Source organism: Megalobrama amblycephala, linkage group LG1 (genome assembly GCF_018812025.1).
Source record: "Megalobrama amblycephala isolate DHTTF-2021 linkage group LG1, ASM1881202v1, whole genome shotgun sequence".
Lineage (NCBI taxonomy): Eukaryota > Metazoa > Chordata > Actinopteri > Cypriniformes > Xenocyprididae > Megalobrama > Megalobrama amblycephala.
In genome coordinates, this window is record NC_063044.1 from 65,472,408 (window position 1) to 65,494,776 (window position 22,369).

General features: G+C 38.2%; 1 protein-coding gene across 2 annotated transcripts in view; it reads left to right on the plus strand.

Annotated features, from left to right (window-relative positions):
- The window catches only part of LOC125279949, a 40,405-nt gene that overhangs the window by 14,335 nt on the left and 3,701 nt on the right, over positions 1–22,369 (plus strand). For both annotated transcript variants that reach the window (XR_007187478.1, XM_048210182.1), the window contains exons 4-13: positions 11,681–11,782; positions 14,946–15,293; positions 16,428–16,757; positions 19,147–19,479; positions 19,696–19,782; positions 19,880–19,972; positions 20,380–20,454; positions 20,926–21,039; positions 21,472–21,606; positions 21,789–21,869. Coding sequence is in view for 1 of the 2 variants with exons in the window: in XM_048210182.1 (XP_048066139.1) it covers positions 11,681–11,782; positions 14,946–15,293; positions 16,428–16,757; positions 19,147–19,479; positions 19,696–19,782; positions 19,880–19,972; positions 20,380–20,454; positions 20,926–21,039; positions 21,472–21,606; positions 21,789–21,869 (1,698 nt within the window). In the remaining variant the exon portion in view is untranslated. The remainder of the gene's footprint in view (positions 1–11,680; positions 11,783–14,945; positions 15,294–16,427; positions 16,758–19,146; positions 19,480–19,695; positions 19,783–19,879; positions 19,973–20,379; positions 20,455–20,925; positions 21,040–21,471; positions 21,607–21,788; positions 21,870–22,369) is intronic.

Sequence of the window (22,369 nt, forward strand, 5' to 3'; positions counted from 1 at the left end):
GCAATGGAAGAATGGGCTAAAATCCCTCAGGAGACCTGTGCCAACCTAGTAAAGAACTACTCTAAGAGGTTGTTTGGTGCCCATTGGAGTCCACTATATGGAGAAAAATCCTGAAATGTTTTAATCAAAAACCTTAATTTCTTTTCGACTGAAGAAAGAAAGACATGGACATCTTGGATGACATGGGGGTGAGTAAATCATCAGGAAAAGTTTATTTAAAAGTGAACTAATCCTTTAAGTTCAACCAAAAACCTCTCCATATTGATTTCACAAATCTCTTTAAATATTTCCCAGTTGCCCTTTTTGAAATTCCATCTTTCCATTCTTTCCACCTCCTCTTTTTGAATATCAATCCTTATTTTACATTAAATTGGAAAATGATCTCTTCCTATATTATTCTGAGTTAGGACTTTCCAAGTACACTTTTTTATTAAAATATCTGATCCCAGAGTTAAATCCATCGCTGACATCTGTCCACTACCTATTCTAGTGCCCGACCCGTCATTTACACACACATCCTCTTAAATCGAACAGTTCCTCCACCACCAACTAGTGTCTTGATCTCAAGGCCGGACTTAAGACCATATTTTGGAGGTCTTGGTCTTGTCTTGATCTTGACAGCATTTATACTTGGTCTTGTCTTAGTTTCAGACTAAGAGGACTCGGGATTTTGTCTGAAGATTGGTCAAGACCACAAATGCAGGAACATCACTAAATTGCCGGTGCAGTGTCTGATTTATTAACATCATTAATGTAATTGGATGTAAAACTTCCTTCTTCAAATGCAATCAATAACTTGTTTCTAATTTGACTTATTTATACTGTTGTACCAGGTCAGAAATTAATGAGTGATTGTATTAACAATGTCACCAAAATTAATACAAACGCCCACAAAATTCAAGATAATGTTGCAAAACAGTACTGGATTTATATTATAACATGTAATAATTAAGCAATTTCACAAGAGCAAGAAAGCTGTTTTCGCAAATTTGAGCACAACATGATATTGCTTTTATACAAACATTCAACATTCAAACACACAATATTTTATTTTTTAAATTATTTTCTCATTATTTATACATTTGAAATTTTACCAATTCAGATGCATCTTCTGTTCCACCTCTGCAGCGCAAAGATGAATTCTGTTGTTAGTGATTTCAATCAATTGGTAACAGCTCTATATGTCTTATTGTTCTAATTGTATTTAATGATTAAAAATAAGACATTTCTCAGTAAATGTGGATCTTTCAGATGAATTCGAGGAGTGCGGGTCTGGTCTGGTCTTGTCTTGGTCTTAGATTAGGTGGTCTTGATTACAAGCATGGTTTTAGCCACGATTCATGAACACATATTATATCTGGGCATCTTTCTTGATTTAGAATCTATTTCTTAAATTCCTGTCCATTTGCAGTCAAGTTTCTTGCATTCCACTGTAATATTATTAAAACCATTAGGAACCAGCACATGTTGTCTGGGTGTTTCCTACTTACCTGACTTTCTGTTTGTGCTGAGCAATTGACCACTTCTGCTATTAATGTTATACTTTACATTTTATCAACCTGCATTGACTCCTTCTCTGTTTAGTTTTGTTCCATATTCATTATTTGGGGTGCTATTATCTCATTTTCTTTTGTTTCCTGTTCCGCTCTCTTCAGGACCTCAGTGTTAATCCTTTTTCCACTGTTACATTTCGTACTTTTAAAGTTTTTTGTCTTGCTTGACATCCTCCATACCCTGCGCTATATGCTCTCCACCACAGTTACATTTGAGACTTATATCTTGTTCACATTTACCGTAATCATGCTCTCCTCCGCATCTCACACACCTTTGCTTGCCTCTACAAACTGCTGACATGGCCATATCTTTGACATTTATAACATCTAATAGAGGAGGAACATACAATGGTACATACATTCAAAATCAATCATCATGAGAGACTGTTCTTCCTTTCTGTGTCTTTGACAAACTGAAGTCTTCTTACTTCCTTTACTTCAGCTCCAGAAATATTTGCTTTAATTTTTTCTGCTGACAGTCAGAATTCCTGATATTGCCCATTTCTTGTTTTCTGGAATTGAACAGATCACTTTTTTGCCCAGTATCATCTTCAATCCCAGAGCCTTTTTTGTTGTTATTTACAGAATAATAGCAATTTCCTATCCCTCAACATTTGTGCACTCGCAATATGTCCTATCTCATCATTTTTTGCTTTATTTAATTTTAGCGGATTTATTACAGATCCAGGTTTGGATGCGAATTTCATCAACACCTTGTATTCCTCCTTTCTTCTCCTTGTCTGATGTCTTCCCTTATCACTTTCAGAATCTGAAACCTTTTCTTTCTTTTCCTATTTTCAACTATACTCCACTCATTACCTCTACTCCCTCCACTTTCCTCTCCCGATATCTCTTCCTACCATGCGCACTCCACTCTCAATCCAGCTGTTGCCAACCACCGAGCATCCCATGTTGTGATCTGTCTCAAGCCCATAACGTCACTTGGAGGAAGGCGTGGTCAAAAACAATGTCAAAACAATGCCATAAAGTGAAGAAAAGTGAAGCGCAAAGGGAAGATAATATTGTAGAATCACATTTGACTGAAACGCATAATAAAAGGAGTGTTTCAAATGAATTAGTAGGTTTGGCCATGGAAAAAGTGAGTGTGAAACTGAGTAAAACTTATCACTGAGAAACGTCCTGCTCAAGTGTGCATGTGATGGAGGTTCAGGTTGAAATCTTCCAGAGTTTCATCATCAAACTTGTGCTCGAATCGATATAGTAAAATCGATGCCGTCCTTACTTTCCTTACAGTGTGTACAATCACTGAGGATTTAGGAATCCTCCGGAGCTGAGATTCTTTTTTCTTTTTCTTTTTTTTAATCAAAGAACAATAACATACAGTATGTCAAGAAAGAATATCAAAAGGAAGAAGAGAAAAAAAGGAAAAAAAAAGAAAAGAACAAATTACAACAAATAAAACAAGGTGCCGAATTTAAAAGTTCAAAAGAGAAAATATACATACATACATATTATATATATATATATATATTGTCAGACACAGACGAGGACACAGAGGAGGTATAGTGTAACAGTGTTTATTAACAGAGGTTTCAGACACAGGTGATGACACAGGTAGAGAATCTTGACACGTAGAACTGACAATAGGTATAACAGTGATAACTTTCCTTGGCAGATGACGAAGGTGACACAGATGAAGACGGAGGACTCAGGACTGGAGATGAAGACGATGAAGACAACAGTAGGTATAATGTTCAGGTAAGACGAGATCGAGTGACGTGTAGGGATCGGTGCAAGACCAGACAATGAGTGAATGGAACTGGTGTGCTTATATGTGGCTCTGGTGATGATGCACAGGTGTTCAGTATTCCGGTGATTGTGAACGAGTGGGCGTGGCGTAAGTGTCCGTGTCTGAAGGTGCCGGTTGTGTAGCCGTGACAGTACCCCCTCCTCCACGGGCGGCTCCTGACGGCTGGGAACGACGGCAGCGACGGGGTCTACCACGGCTTCGAGGAGCGGGACGGTCGGGATGTTCCTGGTGGAACTCGGTAAGTAGACTGGGGTCAAGGATATCCTGGCGGTTGACCCAGCATCGCTCCTCTGGGCCGTAGTTCTCCCAGTCCACTAGGTACTCCAGTTGGGACCCACGTCGCCGCGAGTCAAGGATAGCTCTCACCCGGTAGATGTTGGTGTCTTCATCGATGGCAGGAGGAGGAGGTACGGCATCATCACCAGGCTCTGTGGAAGGAGGAGACAAAGGGTCAGTGAAGGGTTTGAGAAGTGAAACATGGAAGGATGGTGAGATGCGGTACTGTGCTGGGAGTTGGAGACGGTAGGTCACTTCATTCAGCTGCCTCTCGATGGTGAATGGTCCGATGTACCGGGGACTCAGCTTACAGGATTTCGAGAATCTATCCACCACAACGAGTATACAGGTGAATCCTTGAGAAGAAGGAAGATCTGTCATAAAGTCTATTCCAATGTGGGTCCAGGGTCGTTCTGGGATGGGCAGAGGCACAAGCTTTCCTTCAGGCAATCTCCTAGGGGTATCCGCGATGGCACAGACTGAGCAGCCCCTGATGTACCGGGAGATGTCCTGAGGCATGGATGGCCACCAATAACGTTGTTGAAGGAGCGAGAGGGTCCTTCTCCTGCCTGGGTGTCCAGAGCCCGGAGATGAGTGAGCTAAGTCCAAGAGGGTGATCCGGTGATGAGGTGGAACGTACAATCTACCCTCTGGACCTCCCGGCGGAGCAGGTTGGAGAAGGTTCTCTTGTTGGATCTGTTGGTTGATGGTCCATTGGATAGGGCTTACGATCATGGCTGGAGGGAGGATAGGTTCTGGAGTTTCAGGATCGGGATCTGCCTGGTGAAGACGAGATAGAGCATCCGCACGGTTGTTCTGATCTCCTGGACGGTAGGTAACTTTGAAGTTGAATCTGGTGAAGAATAAAGCCCATCGGGCTTGGCGATGGTTGAGTCTTTTAGCGTCTCGTAGATATTCAAGGTTGCGGTGGTCAGTGATGACTTCAAACGGTAGTTTCGCTCCCTCCAGCCAATGTCGCCACTCCTCCAAGGCTAGCTTAATCGCCAGGAGCTCACGATTGCCATGTCGTAATTCTGCTCCGCCGGGGATAGCTTCTTGGAATAGAAGGCGCATGGATGGAGTCGTGGAGGATCCCCCTGCCGCTGAGACAGTACCGCTCCAACCCCGGTGGAAGAGGCATCCACCTCAACGATGAACTGGTGGTTTGGGTCAGGATGGATCAGGATTGGAGCGGACTTGAAGGCGAGTTTCAACTGATGGAAGGCGTTCGTGGCCGCGGGGTTCCAGGACAGAGACTTGGGCCGGTTACGGAGAAGAGAGGTGAGTGGTGAACTGAGCATGCTGTAGTTGTTAATGAAACGGCGGTAGAAATTAGCAAAGCCCAGGAACCTCTGAAGCTCCTTGATGGTATTGGGTTGCTTCCAGTGAGTGATGGCTTCCACCTTCCCCTGGTCCATCTTCACACCATTGGGGTCGATGACATAACCCAGGAACTGGACTGAGGAGGTGTGGAATTCGCATTTTTCCAGTTTAAGGTAGAGTTGGTGTTCACGGAGTTTCTGGAGGACGAGTTTGACATGGTTCACATGGTCTTCATAACGATGAGAGTAGATGAGGATGTCGTCGATGTATACAATGACGAACTTGTTCAGGTAATCTCGGAAAACTTCATTCATATAATTCTGGAACACAGACGGACTATTGGACAACCCATACGGCATCACCTGATATTCGTAGTGCCCGGACGGGGTGATGAACGCTGTCTTCCACTCGTCCCCCTTCCGTATGCGAATCAGGTTGTAGGCACTCCTCAAGTCCAGTTTTGAGAATATGGTGGCTCCACGAAGTTGTTCCAGGGCAGCAGGGACCAGAGGAAGGGGATAGCTGAACTTAACTGTCTGTGAATTGAGATGGCGATAGTCAATACACGGCCGCAAGCCTCCGTCCTTCTTGGCCACGAAGAAGAAACTCGACGCGGCAGGGGAAGTCGATGGTCGTATGAATTCCTGCTTAAGGGCTTCTCGAACGTACTCCTCCATGGCCTTCTGCTCCGGGATGGACAATGGATATACTCGTCCCTTAGGTAACGTAGCCCCAGGCAGGAGGTCGATGGCGCAGTCCCATGGCCGATGAGGTGGAAGTTGGGTTGCCAACCGCTTACTGAAGACATCCTGGAACGCCCGATAAGCTGGAGGAATGGTTACTTGGACTTGGGTTTCTGGACTTTCAACTGAGGTGGATTGGACCGGTAGTGGTGGTTTTCTGGATGAAGAGGATGATTGAAGAACTTTTACAGGTAAGGTGATGCAGTGTTCATGGCAGTCCTTACCCCACTTGAGGATTTCACCCGTTGGCCAATGGATGTAAGGTTGGTGTTGGTTTAACCATGGGCGTCCCAGGATAATGTCAGCGGTTGACTCCTCCAGCACCATAAATGTGATGTCCTCCACATGCAAGTGACCGACGCGGAGGATGAGTGTGGGGAGAAGTAACGGACATGACCTCGGCCCAGCGGTTTTCCCTGTATGGTCGTTATTTTCAGGTCGACGGGGCTGCGTTGACGTTTGGCATTCAGGAGATTGAGGGTTTGTTGGCTGATGAAGTTCCCCGCCGACCCGGAGTCGAGGAGGGCTTGTACTGAAACAGAAGATTGACAATGTCTTAGGTTCACCCAGGTTTTAGTTAAGCGTGCTGTTTGAGGAGGTAGTTGGATGGTACTCACCGCTGGACGAGGAGGTCGAACTGGACAGGTGGGTAGTTGATGTCCATCTCCCCCACAATACAAGCACAACCTTAAGTTGATGCGGCGTTGTCGTTCTGAGGTGGTGAGATGGTATGTATCAACTTGCATGGGTTCAGGTGCTGGAGGCGCGACAGATGGTGAGACGGGCGGAGAATTTACAGCGGGAGCGGTGTGAGTGCAAGCAGCGAGTCGTTGGGAGACCCGGATAGTTTTTTGGATCAAACTCTCTAATCCCAGGGAATCTTCATATACCACGATCAATTGTTGAACTTCTTCGCGTAATCCATGACGAAAGGTTGTGAGGAGAGCGGTCTCATTCCAGCCGCTGATATAGGCGAGGGTGCGGAAGCGCACGGCATATGAACTCACAGTCTCGTTCCTTTCTTGTCGAATGTTGAATAGCTGATCGTGAATGGATAAGTCAGCTGTCTGCTGGCCGAAGACTTCCTTTAACTGGGAACAGAATGAGGACACGGAACCAAGGATCGCAGAATTAGCTTCCCATAATGATTGGGCCCATTGCAGGGCTTTACCTGATAGTAGATTGATGATGAATGCCACCCGGCTTCTTTCGGTAGTGAATAGATGAGTATTGGCTTCCAAGTAAAGAGAGCATTGTAGTAGGAACCCGCTGCAATCCTCCGCCGCGCCGCTGTATGTCGCTGGTTTGGCCATGGGACTCGCAGGGGCAGCTGAAGAAGTGATCGGTGGAGTGGGTGTTGATGATGACGGTGCGGTGGTTGTGGTATTTTGAAGGAGTGAGGACCGTACAGCGTTGACCAGTGCCAGGAAGGGATCCGCTGTGCGGTCCCCGCCTGTGTCTGAAGAGCTCTGCATTTGGTCTGGTCTTCTGTCAGACACAGACGAGGACACAGAGGAGGTATAGTGTAACAGTGTTTATTAACAGAGGTTTCAGACACAGGTGATGACACAGGTAGAGAATCTTGACACGTAGAACTGACAATAGGTATAACAGTGATAACTTTCCTTGGCAGATGACGAAGGTGACACAGATGAAGACGGAGGACTCAGGACTGGAGATGAAGACGATGAAGACAACAGTAGGTATAATGTTCAGGTAAGACGAGATCGAGTGACGTGTAGGGATCGGTGCAAGACCAGACAATGAGTGAATGGAACTGGTGTGCTTATATGTGGCTCTGGTGATGATGCACAGGTGTTCAGTATTCAGGTGATTGTGAACGAGTGGGCGTGGCGTAAGTGTCCGTGTCTGAAGGTGCCGGTTGTGTAGCCGTGACATATATATATATATATATATATATATATATATATATATATATATATATATATATAGTTTTATATAACATTTTAATTTTTTTATATATATATAAAGTTATATATAAAGCTTTCTTGTTTTTTCTGATACTGTCAATGTATATAGATATTTCAGTCAACAAAATCATAAAATTTGGTTTCTTATTGGTAAATTTGCACTTATGAATGTGAAATTTGGTTAACAATATAAGTAAATGTATTTAGGTAAAAGCTCTGTTCTTCTTGATCAGAATAGTCAGTAAAGCCAAAGTGTACGTTTTCCCACAAGAGTGAAAGAGATTTTGAACATTGAATATTTTCGTTGATAAATTTTTGAACCCAACACCATATAACCATAGTGTAACATAGTGTAACATAGTTGTAAAGTTTATAAGAAACTTTAATCTCATTTCTAAGCTGATATTTCTGTAACCACACTTTCCTCTAAATCCAATGACACAAAACATAAAGTACAGTAACAATTTCTCTTTGGGAAAGAGTATGAATAACTCTATTATTATTCTTGGGATTTAACGAAAAAACAAATGTTACCAACATAAGATTTTGCAACATCAAAAGACATTACAGTTTTTCTCCATTGGTTTGGCTCATTTCTTGAAACAGATATTACATTCTCAAAACTCTAAGATCATTTGGCAAAACAGTCTTACAGTTCAGCACAACACTTTAGCTCACTTGCAAAAGCTCATATCTCTCCCAAAACTGTTCACTCATGTTTAAAAACTAAATTCCTTTACCAAATAATGAGTCAGTGCCACAGAAATGGTAAAGATCCTTCTCAATTGTTTTGGCTCATTTCTTGAAACAGACCGTACATTCTCAACACTCTTGGTGCTTTTGCCAAAGTAACGTGGATAGTTCGGCACAACACCATGGTTCACCTGAAAAAGCTCATACCTCTCCTAAAACAGTTCACTCATGTGTCAAAACTAAATTTCCTTCTCATTTAAACAGTCAGTGCCCCCAAAATGCTTCGTCCCTTTGGCATTGTGTAAGCACTGCAAGTCAAAATGTTTAGATGTTTTGTCACTATGGCAGAGGACCATTGAAATATCCCTCATGTCCACCTTTCAGTCTTAGTCCAGTCCTTCATTGACAATGGTTACTGTACTGTTTTTTTTTTTTTTTTTTTTTTTTTTTCTCTAGCTATCAGAATACAACTGTGTAAAAAGAAATAAAAAAAATAAAAAATAAAAACTGAAAAAAAGAAATAGGATTGACATCACACATTGCACTCATACTGCCATACTTCACTGGTCGCTGTCCTCATCCTCCCTCTCCTGGCCACCAAGTGACTGAAGTATTGAGAAATGTGTGGTGACTGTGGAAAGAAAGGAAAAAGTAATACAATAATGTTTTCACAATCATGCCAGGCTCTCCCTCACTCACTCAGCCTTAACTGTCACCCGAGCACTGATCACACACACCTAACACTCATCATTCCAGTTATTGCTTTAGATATAAAAGTCAAAAAAAAAAAAAGACTACCAATGTAAAACAGCTATAAAACCTTATGGAATATCCACTTTTGACTAAATAAATGTATGTGTGTGTGTGTGTGTGTGTGTGCGTGTGTGTGTGTGGTCCTGTTTTACCAAAAGTCCCCACAAGTATAGTAATAACCGTACATTTTTGACCTTATGGGTTCATTTTTAGGTCCCCATGAGAAAACAAGCTTATAAATCATATAATAATCTTTTTTAAATGTAAAAATGCAGAAAGTTTCTGTGATGGGTATGTTTAGGGTTAGGGGACAGAATATACAGTTTGTACAGTATATAAACCATTATGTCCCCCATCAGACAGGAAAACCCAATGTGTGTGTGGTTCAGATAAACCCCACAGCATATTATTAGGGAGCACGGTGGATAGCACTGTGTCCTCACAGCAAGAAAGACCCCGTATCAAGCCCAGGCTGAGTCAGGAGTCCTTTCTGTGTGGAGTTTGCATGTTCTCCCTGTGTCAGTGTGGGTTTTCTTCTGGGTGTTCAGGTTTACTCCACACAGTCTCATTGGAAAAACTTACCTGTGGCAACTTTTTTGCAAAACGCAAAATACACATCAATACACACTGCAGTTTCTAACAGAAATGAACATCCTTTTCATGCAAAATTATGATTGCAGGGCCATATTATGGATTAATCAAGACTTTTCAGCTCTTTGCAAAATATTATGACCTCAAAACATTTACCATAATGCATGTTTTGTAAACTAATATATTTTGGAGATTGCATCACATAACCAGCTCCATATGTTTGGCTTTTCTGACATACTAAACTTGCTCTGAGCTCAACTGGTACAGAACTGTACTTGTGATGTGGAGCGCTCGGGTACGAGTCCCGTGATACATGAGTTACGACAAAAGAGCTCAAAGACTTGTAGAAACAAACTAAAATGGCTTGGTTGACTCAGCAATTGCATTTTTTTTTTCACATTTGCTTTTGTTAACACTGTTGGGTAGGTTTAGGGTTTAGTGTAGGTGTGCGTTATTTTAAAACACTCACCAGACATTTTAATTTTAGAACTGTGTACAAAAACCAACGTATAAAACATCTCCAGATTCACATTCATCTGTTTTAGATAAAACTGAACACTCATTGGACACCTTGAATCTGTCACAAAATGTGCCAGGCACAATGTAATGTCATTTTACACAAATGTTGCCACAGGTACGTTTATCTAATGAGCCTGTGCTGTTCAAAGGCATGCAGGATGTGAATGTGTTATGAAGTCCTTGTTGGGACATTTTTTGGTCCCCAAAAGGAAAACAGCTTATAAATCATATATTTAAGCAAGAGGAGCCCTCCACAAATCACAATACTTGATCAAAAACATCAAACGTAGTTTATCAAAATATCACAATTTTATTGTTCTAACACAAACCATCAAAGATTAAAACACCAATTAAAACATGTGTGTCAATAATAAAATCCATAAAAGTAGGAAATAGCTCTCCTCAAGACTACAAGAAGGGTCAGGCCTGCTCTCATAGGATAGGATAGACTTTTATTGTCCCGAAGGAAATTTGTCTTGGATACATACAATCCAGTGACTGCTGTTTAAATAAGTAACATAATATATACATACAGTACACATACACACACACACAAAACCTACAGTACATACACATCAACTAACCAACTTCACACTGCCCGGTTGTACAACACACCTGTAATAATCATAATGATTAAATTCAAAAAGAAAAATCTCAAAATATACAGGTTTATGGTTACAATTAAAAACAGCGTTATAGGGGTAAACCTCAGGCTGACATGTCATTTAGGGCTTTGATGGACAGGAGGATGAAGGAGATCTTAAAGCGGTTGAGCCTGCACTGGGGGACGTTTTCTGAGGGAATAAGCAGGTACTCAGGGTGAAGGACATGGGTGGGATCTGAGATCATTTTTTGGGCCTGTCTGATGAGTGTTTCATCAAAGACAGCCTGAAGTGTGGGATGCTGACTTTCATGGCTCTCTGTGCTAACCGTGTAATGGCGCCAGTGCTGATGGTCAAAGGAACGTCGTGTTCACCCTGAACTACTGACTGCGATTGGTCAGAAATGAGTGGAACCACTTAATAATGAATGTTTGACATTCATCCGCTGCGGTGTTTTCAAGAGATCATGAGGCTAAACAACAGTCTGGCATAGGCCTTATGATTCTCAAGGTGTTTAGTTACTGGGTGACTGTAATGTTGACTGCATCATCAGTGCCTTTCTGGTGTTTGTATGTGAACTGACAGGGATCTAGCTGTGGGCCTCTAGTCTAACCTAACCCTAACGAGAGAAACAGTATAACAAACATACTGAATTATGTTTTTTTGAAAATGTAATGCAGAAAGTTTTCTGTGATGGGTAGGTTTAGGGGTATAGGGTTAGTGTAGGGGGATACAATATACAGTTTGTACAGTATATGGAGAGTCCCCAAAAAGATAACGAAACCATGTGTGTGTGTGTGTGTGTGTGTGTGTGTGTGTGTGTGTGTGTGTCCCTACTTGATAATATTTTGAGCACAAATTTTTACACTATATACAGGGAATTTCACAATAATAACATTGTCCAATAACTGTCTGTGTTTCACAGGTTTCTCAGTTTTACACATAATGGTGTTGATTCTCTGTATTTCTGCATCTGGATCTGCACTTCTGCTCTGCTGTCTGATCTACTGCAGATCACCTGATAAAGGTATACGAATATAATAACTCTAGATTCATTAGTTACATCACATTTACAGCATAAATGAGCATATGAGAAAAGAGTGCTGATTTCTAATCATGACCTTTGTGCAGCTGAGCAACAGAAATTGAGATGAATGGAAACAGACAGATCTCTCCAGGTACAGATAGATTAGATGTAGATGCCCAATATCTGCATAGAAATAAGTCAAGTCACCTTTAAATAGTGTCTGCTGAATTAGTGATGGAAGCTTGACTGACTCTTTTGAACTGGATAGTTTTTATGTATGGATCATGCTTAATGTCTTTGGAGCTCAAATTAGGAGAGAGTGCAGATAGTGATCCGACATGTGATGCAGTTCTGTACCATAGAAATACCAAAAACCAAAAGCACAGAGACTCTGGGATCTCCAGTGATTACTCTGGGATCTCCAGTGATTTATAGTATATCACTGTCAGTGTAAATGCCACATTAGTGTTTATAAATGTTTATGGTCATGTGTTTGACCCAATAATGTCCCAATAATCTGATCACAAAAAATTGGCCCCATTTGCACCTGTATTTCGTGCTGAACATGTGACTGAATCAGCCAAAACAGACTTCACATATACTGTATTTCTGTACTGTATTAGGTTAGCAATTAAATGTTACATCACAGCCATAGAAACGTTGGAGGTACATGAGCCAATAAATTTAACCTTTGTCGGATTTGTGTTACGTTCACCTGATTATCAGTAGCATATTTAACAATATCCCATTAGCTATTCCATTGACATGGTGTCTCATGGTGTGACTCATGTCACACTCATTTTCGCAGGGGATTATAAAAGTTGATTTTCTTTTAATTAGGCCTATTATATTCACAATCTTTACTGTGGTAAAGTAGAAAAAATGCTGTAGGACAGAAACCTTTTTGGATGCATGTCAAATTATTTTTAACAGTTTGTGCTTGTTATTAGATAAGTTTATTTGTATAGCACATTTCACACACAGATATGATTTTAGTTTAGCTTTCTATAGCAGTGGAAAATCAAACATAGTCTAAAACTAGCTCTTCAGACCTTTTACAACACATGTCATTTACTTGGAACATCAGAAGATAACATAGATATTAGAGAAGAGATGGCCTCTGTTCCACATCCAAATCAAAGCACAGAGCGATAAATAAATAATCATCAATATTATTTATGATCAATATAATCAATAAATAATAATAATAAAATAAATATAACAGTACCTTCATGATGGTGAAAGTATTGCCCATCAGAGTCCTGCTTCACCACTGTGGTGGGAGGAACAGCCTTGTGGAACCCTGAAATCATGGTGCTTCTATTGTGGAATACTTGTTTACTGTGTATAGCGAGGTCACAGTCGATGCACATATACTGATGAGGCAAACAGTCTTTGCATTTGACCACTGCCACCTTTGCCTTGCACTCCGAACACTGCCGTACCTTGCTATGCTCTGTTATAAACTTATTGATGATTAAGGAGGGTCTCTCCTCCCTCCATCTCTCTGATGAAGCTGCTGTCCTTGTGCCCCAGTGCAGTGATGCTAAGTGTGGGGTAGTCTCAGAATGAATGTTAAAGCTAGCAGCTGACAGGAGGTCTTGCAGCTCATTTAGAAGAGAATCTGTCACAACCCGGAGAAAAGAAAAAGTTCAAGGAAAAAGTCAAAATTATGCAAAATAGTCCCATCTAATGATGCAGTGCTGCTCGTAAGTTTACAACAGAGCATTGCTTTTTGTTGCAATGTCAGGCACAGTTGATCTAATGTGAAAAAAGGTCATTTTAATGCTTAAACAAAGCATTTGTGGACACTATTTTTATAGCAGTGTCATAAATCTTAATCATGTGGGGCAACTGCATCTTATTGTAGTACATCATAAAAATATATAGTTATTTATATGCAAAAAAAATAAATAAATAAATAAACAGGAATTAACAACAACAAAATAATAAATGTTAAAAGGTAATAATCTTAATTATGACTAACCATGATCTGGAGCCTGGTCATGATGAAATTCTGTTGGCTTTAGACATGGCCTTGATTTAACTCTTGAATCTGATTAATGCATGTAAAAGTGAGTCAAAACATCGCATTTCAAAACTAATGCTTCACAATACAATAAATTATCGTTTAGGTCAACAAAACCTTACCATGTGAAGTAGAAGGCATTGCTTGTTTTGGACGTGACTTCTCTCTGATTTTATATCTGATTTTACCACTGGACGTCCTTTTTTTCTTCTTTGCCTGCAAATTTCAAACATTAAACTATATCTGTGCATCATTGAGACTCTAATGTTTCATGTTCTGTTACAAAAACTTGACACTTTGTTTTGCACTTCAAGATTAATAGGATTATGAATGTCGTAATCTTAAAATGAATAACATAATACAATATTTTTAAATAAATGATATCCGTTGTTCCACCCATATTTCATAATTTTCAGTCTAATGTTATATAATGATTGCCGTAAAGTTTGGATGTACAAAAAGACTAACCTTTGGGCCATTTTGGTTTGGTTGTCCAAACAGCTCGATGGACTCTTGTAAAAGATGATCCAGATTATTTATTGAACTCTCATTGTCAAGACTTTTAATAACTGTTTGACCTTGTTTGATGCATTGATCCAGGTTCATTTTGGCAGGGTCAGTGTGGCCTTCTTTAACGACAGCATCCATTTGGGTGCGATCATAAACGTTTCCGAGGGATGCAGCAATAGTGCGTCCTTTTCTGAGAAGTTTGTTTAATTCTTTATCGTTATGCGCCATAGTGTCAAAAAAAGTGTGATCTGAGAAAATAAAATTTTAAATCATAGCAACGGAATCACAACATTTATCGTTAATATTTCATAAGGCTTCATAACAAAATAAGTTTTTAACATAAATTAAGCAGATAAGCATTGAAAAGCAGCTTCATGAGCAAATTTCTATGGATAATTGACTGGTCAGAGAACACGTTCTATCTGTACGTATTCGAGGTTCTTTTAACGTAAATTTAGATACGTATCGAACCTGTAATTATGTCCAGATAATACATAAAAGACACTGTAAATACATAAAGGCACATACATTGGACAGTTTTAATTTACGTCTAAATATGTACGTTTTGATTGTGAGATCAGGCTGGTATTTCACATTAGAAATTAAATGTCTTTTTCTTTTCAGGTTTGATTGTGAAAAATTCTTATAACAGTAAAGTTCATTTGGGAGGTTCAGTAGTTTTGCCCTGTCATGTTCCTCCAAACTTACTAACTGAAGATCTGAAGGTGGAATGGAGAAGAACAAGAAGAATCTCAAGGACTCTGGTTCATCTGTATCAAGATGGAGAGAGTCGAGCAGAGAAACAGCACAAAGATTATCATGATAGAGCTCATTTCTTCACTGAACACATTAAACATGGAAACGTTTCCCTCCGTCTGGACAATCTGAGAGCTGGAGATGAGGGAAAATACACATGTAGAGTTTACAGCAAGAGGAACTGTGTGTTTTCAGCCACAACACATTTGGTTCTGAGTAAGTAAACAGATTAAAAAAAAAAATCAAACTTGACTAATTTTTATACGTTTAACTACAATTTAATCAAACCAATCTTAGTTAATCAATCCATTTTAATATACAGTGCAGTTCTGGTTTTCAGATGGTTTAGTGAAGTATCTCACTAAATCAGTGCAGGAAAACTCAATGAATTCATGTTACAGTCAGTTTGCCACGTTATTCACAACTGATTGCCATATATTCAAAGTGTGTGTAATCCTGAATGTAGTTATAATTCTGAATATATAAATGTGAATCCTGAATATGCAGTTCTAAATCTTAATATATTATAACTATATATTCAGGATTTATATAATCAGAGCTGTATCTATATATTCAGGATTACAAATATATTCAGATATTATCAAGAGTTTCTATATAGTGAGCGCTCACTCTGTTTACAATCATGATAGTTGCATTACTGTACAAGAGGCTCATCAGAGTGAAGATGACAAAAATCATCTGTTCAGTTACTGGAAGAACAAAATGGGATTATTGTATATATTACATTCTTACAGTGTTTACAGTATTGAGAGTATCAACTCTACTGTCAGAACAACCATAGACCTGTATGGCCAGAGCTTCACTGAGCACATATTTTGATAAAATATCATTTATACACTATAAAAATGTTTTGTCAGGTGATCTAAAATCTGCTTCATGTTGTAAAATCTAAATTAACAATTTTTATCAAAGCAAATGTATTATTTAATATGACTGAATTAACCTGACTACATTAGGTTACAGCAACAAAAGTATTTTTTTGTAGGTTAAATCAAGTAGAAATAAATCCTTAAAGCAACAAATGCACGTTATCACAGGTGTGCAGTATATGGTAATTTAACTTTTTTTTTTCTAATTTGAAGACTTTATATTACAGTACCGTAAATGTTTTCATTCAGTGCCTCTAAAATCTGTTTGAAACTTGGATAGGATGCTTAAAATGACAAAACTGACAAAATAAAAGGAATTTGTTTGTTGTTGTTGTATTTTGGAAATTAAACCAAATCAATTAATTAATTTAATTAATCAGTTTTGAGCTTTGTACTCATTTTTTTTTCTTTTGTATTAATAGTTTTTCCACATTAAAAACATGTTTCTATTCCATTATAGGGTTCTTCATGACTGGTAAGGTCATTCCTCTGGGATCTTCAGTGGTTTTGCCCTGTGAGGTTAACAAAAGCTTGTTACAGAATAGTCTGAAGGTGGAATGGAGAAAAATAATGGGAGACTCAGAGACTCTGGTTCATCTGTATGAAGATGGCGAGAGTCGACAGCAGCAGGGTTATCGTGGTAGAGCTCATTTCTTTACTAAGAAGATTAAAGATGGAAACTTCTCCCTCCATTTGAAAAAAGTGAGAGCTGAAGATGAGGGAAAATACACATGTAAAGTTTACAGGGAACAGGATTGTGTGCGTTCAACCGGCACAGAGTTGAAACTGGGTAAGTAAACTCTGCTGCTGTTGTAGCCCTCATCAATATGAGTTTAATTAATCAGTAGTTACAATATAAATATAGTATTTCCAGATAAGTAAAACTGTAAACGTAATTGCCTGGGCTGGTCATATAATATTAATTATGAACATAGTCTTATTAATTTTGAAAAGCACCGACTACATCTGATCATGTATTTATGTGCTTTATCAGCTGTATTATGGGTTTGTGGTGTTGGGTTTGTAGACGTTAGTGTCTATGGAAAATAATTTCCTACTACATTAAAGAGCAGAAGTCAATAAATTAAACGGATATGAAAGCCATTAGCAGATAATGTAAAAAATCCAAATTTGTGGAAGTTTTTTTTTGTGCTTTTGACCTCTGAGAGCCACATCTATTCTCAGCACAATAAACTCAGTCCGTTCATTTGTAGTTTGGGGATTTAACCAGCAGATGCTCATGTCTCTGATAATTATAGTTAAGCCATGATGTGTGTCATCAGACCAGTTTAATAAGTGATTAATTATACTGACATGCTTTATCATTTAACAGAGTCTACATCTAATATGTCCTGACTAATTCACCACCATTAGACAGAAATGGTCTTTCGCTCTGATTATATGATAAATGCTGCACAAATATTCCAGACATCACCCTGTCTGCTGACTGTGTGCTTCTGGTGTGCACATCATTGTGACGTACCACTCTTGAAATCAGTCTCCTATCTCACATAACTACAACTTTGACTAAACCACAAAGGCCATAATGTATTATTAATAACACCATATAATGTCACTTATTCTGACAAAGAGCTTCCCTCTTAAACATGAAGAGCCATCTGACTGACATGTAAAGTGATCAATCACAGTTCATTTTATTCACACATGCTGTTCAGAGATTAATATAGACACAATTATAGACTAGTGTGGAAAATAGTCATTTAGAGACTCAAGTATCACAAATACAGTACAGTACAGAAAATAAAATAAATACAAACTGTTTTACATTTATAATTCAGAAAATGAAGCAAATGAAAGAGTTCTGGTTGTGGATGTTTAGTTTAGCTGCTATTAAGGACCTTGAACAAACTCTGATTATCTGTCAAAGATTTGTGCCCTGTTTCACAGACAAAGTCTAGTCTCAGACTAAAATGCATGTTTGAGCTGCTTTAACTGAAATCGACTTGCACTGACATCTTTTAAAATATACCAGCGCCACTGTATTGTCTCAAGATGCACACCGTAATGTTTTTCAGACCTGTCCAGCTCTGCACATCTAACACACCTGATTCAACTCTTTGGTTCATTAGTAAAGACTGCAAGACTTGAATTGAGTACAAGAGAGACGTACAAAAGCTGTGTCCTAATTCAGAGGCTGCATACTTTGAAGTTTGCAAAGGTTGGATTAAGTGTTGTTAAATGGGACAGTCCAGCCTACGGAGGACTGCTCTTGTCTAACCTGTCTAAATTATGTTCATCTTAGTCCATTTATGTACATAATAAAGAGTATAAACTATATTACATTGAAAAATCTTGATAAAGGTCAACATTTGAACCACTTTAAAGTTTTTTTTAAATTATTTTCACATTTGTATCATTAGATATTTGAGTAAATTGAAACCCACTACTTACATTTAAAACTGTAATCTGGCAATTTCTCTGAAAAACATCCTGTTGTCATCAGCGCACAATGAATTCTGGGGTAGCCAAAGCAGCAAAGGATCCATTTGTTGAATCCTTCATTTCCCAGGAAATGAAAAATGCATTTTGAGGCCACATTTTAAGGAGCCTTTGAATTGGGACAGGACACGTTTGAAAACCCCTGTTCAAATGCACATTTATAAAAGATACATAAAGGTGCAGTGTGTAAATTTTAACTGCATCTAGCGGTGAGGTTGTGAATTGCAATATAAAGAAGCTACAGTGGCCAACACAGATGTCGTCTGAGACAGAAGAGAGAAGCCAGTCAAGCAAACGCGCTCTGTAGTTTGTCCATTTAGGGCTGCTGTAGAAACATGCCGGCACAAAATTGCCACTTGACATTTAAGGACCTGCGTTGTATGTAAATAGAAATGGCTCATTTCAAGGTACTAAAAACATAATGGTTCATTATGTAAGGTCTTTATACACCACTGAAAACATAGTTATGTACATTATATTGCATTTATGCGAATAGATCCTCCTAAAATTTACACATTGCTCCTTGAAATGTCCTATAGTTTAACTAAGACCTGATCCTGGCTTAATAAGCCCTTTCTGTGACACCAGGCCTTGATGTCACTAACATGACAAACTTTGGTAAATCCAGTGATTATTTCATGTTCAAAACTGCTCACTGTAAGAGTGTTAACATGATTTTCACAGATGAGCTGATAAATAAAAAATCATCTTTTTTTCAGGATTCGTTGTGAAACATCATTACACACCTTTTCCTCTGGGATCTACAGTGGTTTTGCCCAGTTATTCTGATGAAGCTTTACCAATGGAGAGTCTGAAGGTGGACTGGAGAAGAAAAGGAGAGGCTCTGATTTTGTATCAAGATGGTGAAAGTCGGGCAGAGGACCATGATCATGATAGAGCTCATTTCTTTACTGATCAGATTCAACATGGAAACTTCTCCCTCCGTCTGGACAATCTGAGAGCTGAAGATGAGGGAAAATACACATGTAAAGTTTACAGTAAAAGGAGATCTGTGTTTTCAGCTGATATAAATTTGGTGCTGAAACTACTAGGTAAGTCAACAGATGAGAAAAAGATATTCTTCTATTCTTAATCAATAGTTTAGTTATTTATAATGTTAAATTTGTTTCCAACACAATTTTGAGTTTGATTCAATTGTTAGAAAATGTAATTACTGATAGTAGTAGTTTTAATAATTGTCAAATATTTCATTCAAAATTCATTTACCCATTTGACTCAGTTGGAGATATTTTGTCTCTTCTCTCTAGACACAGTCTTTCGTCTTCAGAAATTTCTCGTCGTCTGTCCAAATATTCTGATGTTTCTGGCTTTTGTCCTCTGGGGTGTTTCTGAAGGTGAGTGTTTCACTTCTGATTGTTTATATCAGTGCTTTATATCATCCTAATATTTGTTTATTAATACAGAAACTATTATTATCTGTTTGTGTTTCAGGATCTGTGAATGAGACGGTCTGTTGTTGTGCTCTTTATTTTCTGAGACCTCTCCTGATACTCTGGGCGGCTCCATATATTAATGAATTTACAGGTGTGATTCATTTATTAGAGATCAGGAAATAAATCATAATACCCAGATGTTCAGACTTCATTTAATCTTTGTGTGTTTTCCAAAAGAAAGTTGAATAAAATGTACATTATAAAATGGACAGTTGATTTTGATTGGTTGAGCTTCGTTCAAAGCCGTTGTAAATTACTCTATACAAACAAACACATGTGAGCTTTATTGCACCAGTATTACCACTGAAATAAATATTTTATGGACTAACTGTTTCATAAAAGCAAAAATCCCCGTGAAGCCGTGGTTTACAGTGAATCTATAACAGCTGAGCTTCACAGGATTATTGCTTTATTAATCATGTTTTTTAGTGGCGCATGTGTTTCAGTGTGTAGTTGTGTATGATATTGTGATTGTGATTATTATTTTCTGTTTTACAGGCAAGATTAAAACATGGATTCTGAAATACAGTTATGTTGCAGAATATGTTGTTCTCTCAATCATTGTTTATTCAGGTAAACAAATACAAATGTCAATCAACCTTTATTTTTATGAGCACATTAAAATGTACATTAACAGATGAGAAAAAATTGTGGTTGTCAGAATTTGAATGTAGTTGATCTAAATATTGTTAGTATGACAGATCTTATTTCATGATCTTATTAAATTATCATCTGATCTACTGATGATTATCGATCTGCATCAACTGTCACAGTAAAATATCATGATACATTCACTTCAATTCAACTGAGTTTAAAAGTACAGACAAATTATTCCTCATCATGAATGTGTTTATGATCTGCAGTCTGTGTTCACAGTGTTGATCTTCACTGATTATAATGACAGCAGCGTCTGGTTTATAGTTTAGTTTAGTAAAACAAGATGATTTACATAAACCCCTCAGTTCAATGTTTTGTCGTTCTTCCTGTATTTATAGTTTGATTGATATTTGATAATATTTGTTTTGATCTCTTTCTTTCTTCCAGCTCTTTTTTCGACTGCTTGGCAAAAACTTCTGAATTTTGCTGTATTTGACAGAGTCGTGATTATAGTCCTGTTTTCAGTCGTGTTTCTGTGCTGCTTCTGCAAAATCATTTATCGTAAGTATTTCTGTGATTTATTGTCAGAAACAGAGACTCACTGAGTGACGAGAAGAAACTGTTCATCAGATTCACTGATCTGAACTTCCTTCATGACTGGAATAATCTGAATTCACACTAGATTCTGATACTGAAATACAAACATGTTTTAATGTTCAGATCTGATGCTGTAGTTTAGCGTATTATAGAAATACATATTGATCTTTTCATTAAACATCATAATATAGTTTTTTATTAGAAACATGAAGGGTTTTTGAAGGTTATTGAATGACTTCATTACTGTTATTGATAATATATGTTATAATATTTGATGATTTGTTCAGTTCTTCTGATTTTGTTGTTGATTTTATTGTTTGTTGTTGTAAATTGTGTCATAATGATTCAAAACTGAATCAAATAAGATCTTAATAACTGAAAATGTTTCTCTTATAGTTTTAGTCACAGAGATTGGAAAGAAAAAAGGACGGATAATTGAAATATTTGGCCTCGTGGCTGATATGATCTCTGATATTCTGCCTACTTTACAATTCATCCTCCTGTTTTACACGTTTGGATCTTCTGGAGCAGGTGATTCATATTCATAATGATTTGAGTTTATTTTATTGATAGTTCAGATCAACACATTTGAACATGTTCATCTTCTCCAGTGTCACTTTAAAACACTCATTATTCACTGAAACTGATGTTCATTATGATTTACTGTGATCTGATGATATCCAACATTAATATGATTTCTCTGCTGTTTTTAGGATTCATCATCATTATCATTTTACCAGTGTTTCTGATGATGACGAATGACAGATGGATTTATAGATGTGGAAGACTCGGCTGTGAGTATTTGATGAATTCTGATCTGATCTCTGTTGAACTGCATCAATATTTCTGTTATATTGATCATCAGTGATGAGAAACACATTACTGTGATCTGATCTGATTCACTGTAACATGTTTATATTAGATAAAGATGTTGTGTGTTGAGATAAAGTTGCTAGGGTATTCTGGGTGGTTTCTAGGGTGTTGTTGTGCGGTTGCTAAGGTATTTGGTGTGGTTGCTAGAGGTTTACACACAAGCAAGGGAATATAATGAACCATGAGCACAAACACACACTAATTATTAATATGTATTTACTGTTTTGAGTAACTTCACTGATGAACAGATCAACAATAATCATGATTGATTCATCTGTCAATCATTCATCAATAATCATGATTCGTTCATTGATTTCTGTTCAATCTCCAGCGGAAATGAATCATTTGATTCTTCAGTGATTTGAATCATGATGATCAGAGTTCAGATGTTTCTCTGATCATCTTCACATTGAGAGTCTTT